The sequence below is a fragment of the Sinohyriopsis cumingii genome, chromosome 2 (genome assembly GCF_028554795.1).
Source record: "Sinohyriopsis cumingii isolate HCF-2022 chromosome 2, ASM2855479v2, whole genome shotgun sequence".
In the NCBI taxonomy this organism is placed as follows: Eukaryota; Metazoa; Mollusca; class Bivalvia; order Unionida; family Unionidae; genus Sinohyriopsis; species Sinohyriopsis cumingii.
In genome coordinates, this window is record NC_142962.1 from 69,977,440 (window position 1) to 69,991,250 (window position 13,811).

Sequence of the window (13,811 nt, forward strand, 5' to 3'; positions counted from 1 at the left end):
GAACCCGGGAAAACCCCGGAAAGAACACCGACCCACGAGAAGCTACCGGCAAGCTTTCTCACATATCCACATTGGCAGAGCCCGAGACTCGAACCCACGCAGACAGAGGTGAGATGGCAGTGATCCGGAACGGTGAGCGCTTTAGACCACTCGGCCACTCGGGGTCACAAAGATCGATATCATAGTAAGGATCTTACAATCTTTTCGCGAACAACAAAGTTGCTTGAGACATCTTATATATAAAACTTTTTTCTTCTAAGTACTGCAATAAAATGTCAAATGAAATGAGGCGCATCGTCAGTGCTAAAATCTTAAATATGAACCTGTCATTCGAAGCTGTCAAGCTGTTTATGAACAATAGAAAGAAAAAAAAACAGGAAGAAATTTTGTGAAACGTACTAGTTGAATATTATCCTTACTCGGCGTTTAATGTGCTACTGACAGATTCTGAGGAATCAGAACTTGAGAAATACCACCAAAAAATTGTTCGATATTACAGGGATAATGTTATGAATTGGGTTCATTGTTGTTTGACAACAGAGTATCTCAGAAATATTCCAAAAATTAATCTGTGAATAAACTGCTAGCACTTTAATTTTGTGTTAAATTTAAGGAATGGGCAGATTTGTTACTCGAGCTAATATTTGAAATCCTTATCACTAGAAGAGACTATAAGAAATATGTTCCGCGGTGACAACAACGTCGTAGCTCGGTTTGAAGTACACCGAGAGAAAAATAAATGATCTTGCTCATCAATCCTGAACTCGATTATAAACTTCGACATGGAAAGATATTTGTCGAAAACTTTAAACAAATATGTAAATTTCTGCTTGACAAACAGCGAAGTTGCTAACACTTTAAACAGCGGGTGATTCGTAATAAAAAACAATTTTATGTCCTGTTCGTTTTGACGTGGCAGATTTAGTGATGCCATCTACAACACATTTTATTGATGCTGAGCAAATGCTTAAATATTTTACCGCTGTTGAGATTGGTGTAAATGCTGTTTCTTCACCTGTGACAGAGCTAGTTACTATAACAGACATAGTAGGTTGTCAAAAGTTAACACCACCTCATCTACCTTGAAAAACAGATCTGGAAATAAGATCAAGATTCTGAAATCGGTTATCAATTTCAAAACCGTTTCTGTGATCTACAAGTAAGCCAATAGGAATCAAACCATGAAACACTTCGTAGATAAATCTGTGAGAATAGTAACGAACTTGATTATTATTAGTGCCTCGAATCATTACATTTATGTAACCTGGATTTCCAAGACTTGCAATAACTTTTCTTGCTTTAATATTTCTGATAATTCATCTGTCGTTGGCCTCGTATAATACGTAGACAGGATGACGTTGAAACTCGTCTTGCAATGACACGTTGACGATGCTGTTGTCTGTTACATTCCCATTTACCTGATAAACTCGCTTCCCCGCTGAAATCTCATCACAGAACAACGTATAAATAAAATCTTTGATAAACATCTCTGTATATTTAATAGCATTCTCCGATTTCACTTTTATCTTATAGTCGTAAGATTAATCACCACTCCCAGCGTATTTCCAGCATAACAGTTCTACTTCTGATGAACGTAGAATATCTCCTGCTCAGTAACCGTTGGTTTAAGTCCACTAAGCATAATTCTGCTCATACTATAATAACAGCAATTTTGTTTCTTTAATTTACATTTTCGTATCATATTATTAGATAAATACAAAACTTAAAATATAACGATATTGAAATTAAGCGATATCGCAAAGAAAGGTTTATTATTGACATAACTATTTTAACCTAGAAACATTGCACCTGATTTGCGTCGAATTTGCTAATCCTTATATCACATAAAATAATATCGTCGAATTTTAGCTGGGACAGATTTAATGTCGTTGTCAGATAATATATTTAAGAAGATATGGAAGAAAATCGGCGAATACAGAGCATCAGGGTCGGGTTGGGATTTGATAAAATTGCAGAAATATTATTTTACACTATGAAATATAATCCATTGCGAGGTAGCTCGTATGTCTAGCTTCCAACTAAAATAGAAAGCTCAAATTGTTGTTTTAATGTCAGGAACGGTGACGACAAAATGTTTTCAATGAGCTATATTATCGGCGTTATTTCCAACACTAGATCATCCTTATCGAGTATCAAATAATATTAGTCATGTTAACAATCTAAACTTTAGCTGGATTAACTTTCCTGTTGATAAAAATCATATTCCAAACCTGAAAAACAAAACAAACTCATGTTATCAGGAGGTATTAATGTGTTTTCTTGTCGATTATGAACAAAATATATATCCCATATACATCAACGATCGAGCATCACAAACAACAGTAAATTTATTGTTTTATAAAAATCATTACGCGTGGACCAAAACCTTTAATGGGCTAGTCAAAGGGCAATACAACAAGCATAAAGAAAAGAAATAATTTTGTTTCAGATGCTTGCATGGCTGTAAGTCTCAGCTGGTACTTGATCGACATCTCGAGTATTGCTCTCACGTACAGCGGATATATATGCTTAGCGAAGATGAAAAAAGATTTCAAGTTACAAATTACAGTCACAAGATGAAAGTGCTTTTTTATAATTTACGCAGATTTCGAGTCTATTTTACTTCCAGTGTTAGGAGCAGAAAATAACCTTGATAAATCTTCGAGAAGAAAGATACAAGAGCATATTCCTTGCGGTGTAGCGTATAAAGTTGTCCGTACTGCTTTATAAACGTTTATCAAAATCAATAAAAGTTGATCGTGGCGCAAATCCTGTTGTATAGCTTCTGAAAAGTCTTATCAACGAAATTGATTGTTTCATGCTGTTGCTCGCAGCGGGATGTGAAAACCATGATACTAGTTATCTTGTTAAAGTTGATTTTGACTATCCTGCTGAGCTTCATGATAAGCATAATGACTATCCGTTTTGGCCAGAATCAATGATGATCGATTACAGTTTATTATCTGATGAACATAGAAATTATTGGCAGGGTAAATCTGTTGCAAACAACTCTGTTGTTCGAAAACTATCTCCAGATCTGCTTGACAAATGGAGATACGTTTTGCATCATAAAAATCTGAAACAAGTACTTGATCATGGTCTGGTACTCAGAAAAGTTTATGGCGTGTTAAAATGTAATCATTCGAAATTATATATCGACTCAAACACAGCACGAAGAGCAGTTGCCAAAACGGAATTCGAAGAAGAAAAGAAAAACGTTTATAAGCTTATTAACAACAGCGTTTTTAGCAAGACCATAGAAAACATCAGAAAGCGAGTCAATATTGAGATCGTCAATAACGTGGAACGTCGTAATGAACTTGTAGCATCTCATGATTTTGTTAGTATGAAAATATTTAATGAAGATCTAGTAGCCATTCAACTAAAAAAGACAAAATTGAAGTTGAACAAGCCAGTTTATATAGGCATGGCAGTACTTGAGATATCATGGTGGCTAATGTATCAATTTCAGTACGATTCTGTTAAGGTGAAGTCACCTGATGCAGAGTTGCTATTTACAGAAACTGACTTGCTAATGTACAAGATAGAATCCGATGATATTTACAAAGAATTTTATGATAACCGAGAGCTGTTTGATATTTCAGATTATTAAAAAAAAATCCAGCGGATTTCACTGCGACAATAATAAAAAAGTGATGGGAAAATTTAGGGATGAGACAAATTTTGTTCCTATCGTTGAGTTCATCGGATTGTATAGTAAAATGTACTGTCTAAAACTAATTGATAACAAAAAATTAAAAACGAGCTAAGGGGGAAAAAATGTAGTCGGTAAGGAGATTGTATTCGATAATTATAAAGCTGCGCTAGACTGGTTTTCAAGTAATGTAGATGTGATGGAGATAAGATCAAATCGTCATAAAACTGAGGCTGATATCATAAAATCTGGTCCGTGCAATTTTGATGACAAGCATATGCTCGGATGGGATCAATACATTTGCATTAAGATATAAAATGTCTCATAGTATTGATTTTAGCAAATTGGATTTTTTTAGACTGGTTATTACAGTAAATTTTATGTGATTATTAGGTATAGTCCAATTTTATGTGAAATACAAAATAAAAACCCAAATGGCGCGTTTCTGAGCCAACCCTATTTAGTATGACCACGATGATTATTACCCTGATAGGTCCTCGAGTTAGGTAATCGATGATGAAATCGACGCTGTTGCCTCAACAAAGTTGTTTTCGTATTTTGTTTAGACTAATCTGGGGGGTCTGGGAGGGGATAAGAATCATGCTATCATCCTAATGCAAAATGGGGTTTGGCTCAGAAACCCCACCTATGAAGACTACTATAATTCATGTTCGTAAAGCATCATTAGCATCCTCATCCCCGGTTAAGACTTCAAGTTACAAACTGCAGGAACACCCAAACTTACGTCCCTGATTTTGAATATTTCCTTGGTGACGTTAAGAAGGTAAAGCTCTGCCAATATTGTTTTGTATTTTGAAATTCTGTCTGTTCCACCCATTTTGAAAAGTAGGAGTTCAAGTAGGACTCCTATGAAATCATATGTTTGGATCTATGTTGGGTATAGGTACATCCATAAATCAGTTTTGTTAAAACATCGGCACAATGTGTCGGTGGTTTTTACCGTGTTCTTCCTCTACCGTTGATACTGGCAGTTCTATATAGCCTATCAAGTGCTGAATAATGGCGTGAAGCAGGCAACAACAACATAATTGTACGTATTTAGATGTATTTTAATTTTGTGCATGTAATTTCTATAAGTATATGTACCCAGTATGTATGATGAATTATATAAATGTATATGCTCCTCCTAACCTGATGATAAGGAATCAGAGATAGTTCATTGTGATCTCACTAAAATTCATTAATCGTTAGATAAATATGGATATTCGTGTAAACATACATGTATAGCATGATCCAGAACGTGCTTTATTGTAATGGCATTTAACGATGCCATCCTTTTAATCGTCCGTGGAAATTAATACAAGAGAGCTATATGTTTGTTGGTTTCTGTCCATGGAATCCTGGAGAAAGATGGATATTATTTTGTAACCAATCTCTCTCTCTCTCTCTCTCTCTCTCTCTCTCTCTGATGCTGACGTCACTCACCACACCATACTAGATTAGAACCAGTGAGTCATCGTCCCGTGGTGACTATGTCATTGTTCTAAATAGGGAAATACTTAACACAATTCGTAGAGACTGACGATAGCGAACTAATTAAGCTGCACAGACACCTTACACTGTCACCCAGACTCCTTGAATGTAATTGAATTTTTAGTTTATTTATTTTGTTTTGTTTTTATTGAGACATTTCATGTAAACTGCAATTATAACAGATAAAATGGGATTTTCTAAGCTGATATTTTTGTAATGTCCTTAACGTACCTGCAACATTGCAAGCGCTTTTTGCACACCCCTCTTTTTCAAGCACTTAGTTAAAATGGTTTGTTTTATATGGAACACACTGGTGGTGTGAAATAATTAGAACCAAAACATTCATCACTAAAGCAATGTTTTGCTTAAGTAAACTATTTTGTGAAGTGCTAAATTTACTGCACGGCACTTCGTTAACCAATTATTACTGATTTGTACATTTAATTTGTAGAATAAATATTTCGGTAAATACCAAATATTAAACAAATTCTGTGTGATTATTGTATTATTTAGCAAGAAGAAAGAGTTTATTTCTATTTTTGTATAGCTGTGAACAAAGAAGGAAAAATATATGCACACATCTTCGCCAACCAAGATTCCGATATGTTAACCCATCTACTCCTTGGCGGATCGATCCAATATTTCAGTGCTTCGGGTCTGTTAATTGTATTGGATGCAAGCCACTGCACGAATTCAGAATCGCTCTTACATTCATTATTGTCACTGTTAACAATATGGCCTATAAAAGATCCTTTAGAAGTCAACTGCCTCCACCATGTTCGGCCTATGTGCAACGCACCGCTGTTACACGCTATCCTATTGGTTAGTAGGCAATACATACTTAGGGAGGCAACTCGTGAAATTCAATAATTTCGCTAGGTCCATGCACTGAAATAAAGGATCGATCAGCCAAGGTTTTGATACATTAACATATCGAAACCTTGGCTAGCGAAGATGATATGAACAGTGCTTAGACGTGTTAATTTATGCTTGTAGAGTAGTAGACCGATTAAACATCTTTGTGTCATAAACATTATCCATATAATCAACTCCACAAAGTGGTATAACGCAACAAAAAAAAAAAAAAAAAAAAAAAAAAAAAAGAGAGAGAGAGAGAGAGAGAGAGAGAGAGAACGTAATAAAGAAGTGTGGGACGCATGATACCCAGACGCCGCCGGGGTAGGGGGGGATGGCGAGCGCCCAAGAAAGTAAGGGAACGCCGTTCACGCCGTTCCCACAGCACTAAACACCTGGCTCCACCAAATTTCTAAGTATTGTTTTGTTTTGAAACAGATGTTTTAGAGTATATATGGGTACACGAAATTACATGACTGTTTTGCAATGCCAGCACAAGCATTGAAAGGAAATCATGCATTTCTGACCAAAGAATCCGTCGAATGTCTTTGATCAGTATTTATCTGAGCAAGAGCATATCAGGGTTTTATATGTTGAGGTCTATTTCGTTGTATTTCCGGAAACAAAGATCCAAAAATTATTTAAATATCATTTTAGAATTTGGGTTTGATCTTCATAGTATTTGGTACTAGTCGAGGTACTCGGTCTGGTTCCCCAACGTTCCCAAGATATGAATGAGATTAAGGGGATCGTATTTCCTGCCAAATACAGTTGTATAAAGCATGTTTCCTTCCCCCATCTCACTTGACACCTTTTTGCCAGAAGGTCTCCCTACTGTCCTGTGTCTGCTTTTGTTTTTGCCATATTGTGTATATGCTTGATGTTTATATTAGGATGGGTTTAGATAACATGTATCATTCCATTTAGTTGTTTATTGATTTATTTATAGATAAGTATAAAAAAAATATAAAAAAGGCAGAAGGTACACATTTTTTGGTGCTCCTCCCTCTTGTATTTTTTTTGTTTCCAAAATAATATTTCCTTAACTTGGAGAGACATTTCTTATGTGCTAGCCCCCCCCCCCCCCAAAGCCTTCCATGCATTTTCTCAGGTGTCATATGTATGCTGTTTGCATAGTTTCTGTCTCTCCTGTTTACAGGTCTCGTCTTACAATGGTCTGGCTTATCCATCTTTATTTTCCTTTTTTCTCGACTTAACCTGTTTGTTATATTATTATCGTCAAAATCGACAGTAAAAAAAAATGTAAAAGGAAAACATACGTAAAAAGGCGGTTGGGTTATGTTTGTATCTTTGATATGAACGCGTGTCTGCTAGGTTGATTTAATATTATATGAGATCGTTTTAGTAAAAAGTGTTCTTGTTTTCCCTAGTCTGTGTGTACGTATGCCCATATTCTGTAAGCTCGATTTACCCAGGACCCCCCCCCCCCCGGGCCTTACTAGTCCGATAAATACTCCCCCCCCCCATATGAGTTGATACTGATGGACGATTCCTAACCCCAAAATCAACATCATCACGGCTGAGGGTCGGTTTTATCGGCCTCAGGCCTAACCACTTCGCATAGCGACATTTGGCATATCCCTATTGTATCAACACCCAGTACTTACTTTTAAGGTTCGCAGATACCCGTCCCTGTCTGTAATTCTTTTTTGTACTTAAGGTGTAATGTTTATTCTGTGTTAGATGAGTGAGTTTTTCCGTTTGTATGCAGGGTTGTTAGAGCGTTAATTTATTTATCTCGTGCTAACAACTACACGTAAAACACAATAATAGTGACTTCTGCTGGACAAATGACTTTCCTGTCGAAAGGACGCGTCCCTCAAGTCACGTGCACCGATTCCTAGCCATATGGTGGCGCTCTATAGTTTCGTATTTTGCACAATTTTAAAGAAAAAGAATTATCCCCTGGTTTCCTCACTGGTTATTTTGGTTATTTAAAAAAAGACCTTATATATCTTAGGTATTTTTCAAAGAACCTCTAATTCCCTTTATTTTGGTGTATGATTAATGGGTATAATATGGGTTATAGAATACAGCCTGGCCTTATTCAAGATGTGCATCTTTCAAAACGTCTAGCTCTGCTTGGCCATTTTCTCTTCATGGATTTCAGAGGTAAATTGTATAAAAAAAAGAGCCGATAACTTTTTTTTTTTAAATTTACATTTTATATATGTATAATTCATTCATTGCTCTTTCATAAGCTGGTATTGTCTAGTTGGACAAAATTAATTTTCCCTATTTTAATAGGTGCTAAAGATAGTGTACTTTAGACTAATTCAGGCTGGTTTCTTTTAGCATAAGGGAGCATTCATTTTAATTAGAAGGGTGCTTCAATCACGTACAATTTCCAAAAGTACAATATCCAAAGAAATGTTAGACACATTACATCAAAATAGCATAGAGGTATGTCAACATTCATGTTTCAAATGCAAACAGCTTCACCTTACATACGTTACTACTTAAAATTATATAATAACTGCTGAGCGCCCCATATTCTTTTATCCTAGGTCAATCGGAAATGTTCTGCTTTTTCCGTATTTCAACTGCTGTAAGAAGATCAGAGGATACTCCCATTGTACATCGAGATGACTCAAAATAAATAGGTCTAGGCATAGATCCCGACTCGTTTAGGTCGTAACTAGGCCTAATAGTATTTTCCTAGCAGGAAATTATTGACACTACTTTGTCTTCTCTTACGACATAGAAATACACGTAAATAATTCAGCATGTTTCGTGTTCTGGGATCTATGATGCCTTATAGAGATAGGGCGTTTGACATCTACAAGCGAAATTTCAGCGAGGCATCGGCCGTTGGATTTTTGTCTGCCATCCTCTTCACCGTCTTCTCTGATCCAGTTAAAAACCTTGTGGATTTTGGAGAAAAATGGATGGAATTGACAGGAATTCCCTACCAGATGAACATAGCTATGCTCGGCTTCATTGTTGGGTATGGAACTGTGAAAATACTTCTGCTCTTGCGGATGCAGATATTCATAATGTTGTTGAATTACCAAGGATGGATGTTCAATCCAAAGTCAACTACAACCAAGGTAAGTCATACCTAATTATTATTAATATTAGATATCGGTATGCATCAGTATTGAAGTTGAAATCTAATCCAATTCCCTGATGCAGATATTTACAATCAGAATTTTACTCAAAACACCAACATAACACCCCAATTCACCCAAATATACCCCAAATACACTCAGATACACCTAGGATAATTATTATTAATAGTAGGTATCAGTACTAGGCATCATCAGTTCCATTTGAAATCTAATCCATTTGCACGATACATATATTACAGCCAGTTTAACACAAAACACCCAGATATACACATTTCAACCAAATATGCCTTGGATACACATAATACACAAATTAGACCTTTTATTAGGTATCATTTACAAGATGAACTATCAGAAAAGTAAATCATTTGCAGCAGATGATTGAGATTTTTCTTTGTTTAACATAAACATTTATGTATGCATTTTCTTTAACATACTCTGTGTGCTACTGATACATGTAAAATCTGATTAACATTCTTTTTAATTTTTAAATTGTTTACAATGATATATCAGTGATCAGTATTTGGAATATCTTGTTTTTTTTCTGTATTTTATGGTACCCAAATAACAAGTACCTTTGTTATGTTGCACGTTATGGGTATTAAGGGTATATCGGGTATGTACAAATAGGCCCTGAATACAATGTACATTCACATTTGCATTATATACACATTGTTTGTACTTTTGGTATCATATCAGTGGTGACATTAGGAGCCGGAGTCCAGGGTGAATCTCCCTGCAACTTTGCTGCTAGCAACTTCCTATATTCAGTAAATCAATAAATGTTTTTAAAGTAAAAGAAATACTTAAAAAACACTTCTTTTTGTGGAAAACCCATGTACCCATACAAAATTGTCATCTAAAGATGAACCAGATAGGGTGTCAGCCATTTTAACATTTCTAAGTAGCCCGTATTTTAAACAGGCATTTGTAAAACTTACTTAATGCAAGGTTCAAAGCTATGACATAATGCCTGTTCCAGGCCACAATGTGCAAGTCAAATTTAGTTTAGCAATCATGTGACTAGCATTGCAAATGGTGAGTTCCAGATTTAGTCAGTGCCGTAGTTTTATCTTATTTATCAACAGATTAAAGACATACTGATTGTTATGCTTGCAGTTTCTGAGAAATTAAACCATCTTCCTATCAATTTCATGCAGGTATGGCCTGATGTAAGGCATTCAAGTTTGCTTGGCTGGCTAGTAAACGACTACCTATGCCGACATTGCATGGTGTTGGCAAATTCTAAATTTTCGATAGGCAGTTGGCTCTGGCCCTACACTCCAACATAAATGTAAAAAAATAGCAAAAATGGGGTGGAAAGGGTCGTAAGAAACTGTTGCAACATAAAATAACTACCTTGGAATTGGCAGGGGTTGGAGGAGCAGTATTATGAACCATGTCACTTGGTGTTAATTTGTAGATGGCTAGTGAGTGTTGTCAAGTCTATTTCATGTTTACTAAGAAGAATGAGTACATGTGCTTGCAGCAGCAGTCTCATATGAATTCTCAATTTAAAGAATAAATTTAATAAGAAGGCAAATGACTTATAATGTTTTTGATGACTGTCGAAGATTAAAATAACTTGCATATGGTAAATATCATTTTGTATTGGTTTTCCACCACTTTTATCACTATGTGTATCATTACAGCAAAAGTATCAATGCATAAGTATATTGATGAATTGTTTCACCCAAAGAACAGTGTGCTTCAGTAAAACTGTTGTGTCTGCATCCAATATTTGAAAGAGATATAGCTCCAGAATTTATGGAATTATTGAAATTATGGTGAACTACATCATATCTGTTCCTTGAAGCATAGATTTGTACATGAAAATATGGTACTGTGTTACTAAAGAAAATACCATTTGATTCAAAACAAGTTGACAGTGTTTGGGACCCCCTGTCAACAATCAGGTTAAAAATTATTAATTGATGAATGAAATGACTAAATTGTGTCTGGTTTTTTATATCCTTGATGCCTTGATTTTTAAATTGGTAATGTCGAAACAAATGGGAGGGTATGTGAATACTATAGCATTGCATAAATATGCGAATATTGGTATAAATCTTAATACTGTACATAGAATTTTAAATTTCTTTTTAGTTCAGTAAGTTATAAATTAAAAGTTGTATATCCTGTGAATATAGAAGCATTTTATATGTGCAGTTGTATTTCTTGTCTGTAGTCTACAAAATAATTTTATTTACTTTTTATACTTTATACAGATGTATGAGTAAAAAAGAAAACATAAATATGCAAAGTGAAATAATTGAACAGGATCATACCATTGTAGCAATGGGCGGTACTTAAGAGCTATATTGTATACATTATTAGACATTCTTGACCTCAATACTTGGGAGCAGTACAGGAATTAATATCATATGATGCTGAAGGTTTACATGAGGCTGGGGGCCATTTAGTGTCATATGGAAATCTTAATATTAAAAAATGTCCGTAGCTCTATAATGCCCCTGTTATTTAAATCTATAGACCTAATTTACAAGGGCTATCTAGTACACCACAACAGTTAAATGCATGCAGTTTGAAACTTAGAAACTAGCTTTTCTCACTAGTATGTTTATAAGACGCATGAAATAAACATACATCCATAATGCATTGCCAGAATGAATGCCTTCACACATGTATTGTTCTCTCAGCTGTGCTAAGCTTTTCCTGATAGGTTTTATTCTCCCACATTATCAGTTGTTTATATACATTTGAACTAAATGGTTGTTTATATACATTGAACTATACATGAGACAAAAATACATTTCCAACCAGTAGATTTGCAGATTGGCTTCTAAACTAGTAGATTTGTTAATTTTACATTCTTTAAGGGGATTAAAAACAAAATAATGGAAATATTTTGCCATAATAGTATAAAAATAAATAAGTTTCTGATTACAGATAGCAATGTTACAGTAACAATTATTGAGTCATTATATTGTCAGTGACTAAGGATTGTTGTTAGTCTTAGGCTAAAGAATTATGGGTTTCCTATTCTACTGGTTTTAAAATTTGTTAGGCAGGTTTATTTTCTTCTTAAAACATTATATGTGTTTAATGTGATTTTATTTTAAGTGCTAGGGTCAGCAGTGAGAAAGAAGGTTGATCTGCTGACCAGAAACACACATTTATTTTGCCTTATAGTTCACTGCAAAGATTTCTTTAATACCATCCAATAGCATTCTAGTTTCCATCACAAGATTACTGTCTGGTGACATTTGATGATATTGACTGTGATTATTAAGATTCACACTTAATATGCTCTCATTGTTCTCTGGTCCAGATTTCTCCTCTAGAGAATGTCTTCTTGGTATTGACCACTCCAGTGGCCTAGTGATTAGGGTGTCCACCTTGGGTGTGGGAGGTCACAGGTTTGAATTCCAGCTGAGTTATACCAAATACTTTTTAAAATGATTCTAACACCTCTTTTGCAAGGTGCGCAGCATTAAGAGCTTAGTGTTAGGACTGGTTGGCCTGTTGTCAGGATAATGTGACTGGGTGGGACAGAAAGCACATTTCTGCATTTTGACATGAACAAAATATGTAAGATCTGTTGGTAAATATGATTCTTAAAACATCTTAAACAATGCAGTAATAATTTAAACATGACTGAAAAATCAAAATACCTTAGTGTGTCTGCTCAGATCAGTTATTATGGTTGGTCTCATTTTTTCTCCCCTCGGCTGAGGATCAGCCAGTTTTCATCGAAGACTCAGTAGACATCATAACCACATTGTCTTCCTTGATTACTTATAACTCCTCAAATTAATCCCATTAAACTCCACAAATTCTAGCAATAAGATGATCAGTTAGGAGCTTGTTACATATTCATGTCAGCTGGCTTTTAAACAATTATTACTAAGCTCTCCAGTGCCCTAGTGGTTAGAGTGTCAGCCTTGGATACAGGAGGTCATGGGTTCGAACCCCTGTCGAGTCATACTAAAGACTTATAAAAATGGTACTGACAGCTGCCTCACTAGGTGCTCAGCATTAAGAGGTTAGTGTTAGGACTGGTTGGCCTGGTGTCAGGGTAATGCGACTGGGTGTGACATGATGCCCCATTGTTGGACATCACTGTAAACTGCCACACTAGACACTGTAGCAGTATGACTGGAAAATTGCTAAAGCTATGTTAAAAATCCAAATCACTCACACATACACACACAAACAATTATAACCCTATTGCTCTTCCATGCATCATCACACTGGTTATTGTATTGGTGGAGCATTTCTGATCCACAGTAGATTGATTCTGGCTGGTTTCTGTAAAATGTTGATAGAAAATATAAAGAATAATTTTTTTAATTATTATTAAATTTAAAACAAAATTGTTTTAATTTTCAAAAGTCATAGATTTTAACTCTAAAACTGTATGTGCTGTAGACTGCCTTTAAAATGATATTTTGGCTGGTAGAATCATAGATATATTCCTGGGTTCTTCGGGCAGTAATGCCAAGAACTGTTATAAAATTAGTTTTTCTGTCATATATTTATGTTTACGTTATTATGCTGATCAAACAGCTTTATGCTTTAAATTACTTGTATTTATTTCTTATTTTCTGATATTTTATGTAATAAATGATACCAAAATAACATATACATGTACTTTGTTTATTACACATACCAGAGGTATATTATAGTGTATTTGCATGTTTTGTGCAACTGCAGTCAAAGAAATATTCTTACCTACCTAAAATTAGGTCCTTCTG

General features: G+C 35.1%; 1 protein-coding gene across 2 annotated transcripts in view; it reads left to right on the plus strand.

The window, feature by feature from the left end:
• Positions 1-8,609: 8,609 nt before the first annotated feature.
• The window catches only part of LOC149805120 (carnitine O-palmitoyltransferase 1, liver isoform-like), a 102,588-nt gene continuing 97,386 nt past the window's right edge, over positions 8,610-13,811 (plus strand). For both annotated transcript variants that reach the window (XR_016417654.1, XM_089947548.1), the window contains exon 1: positions 8,610-9,075. Coding sequence is in view for 1 of the 2 variants with exons in the window: in XM_089947548.1 (XP_089803674.1) it covers positions 8,752-9,075 (324 nt within the window). In the remaining variant the exon portion in view is untranslated. The remainder of the gene's footprint in view (positions 9,076-13,811) is intronic.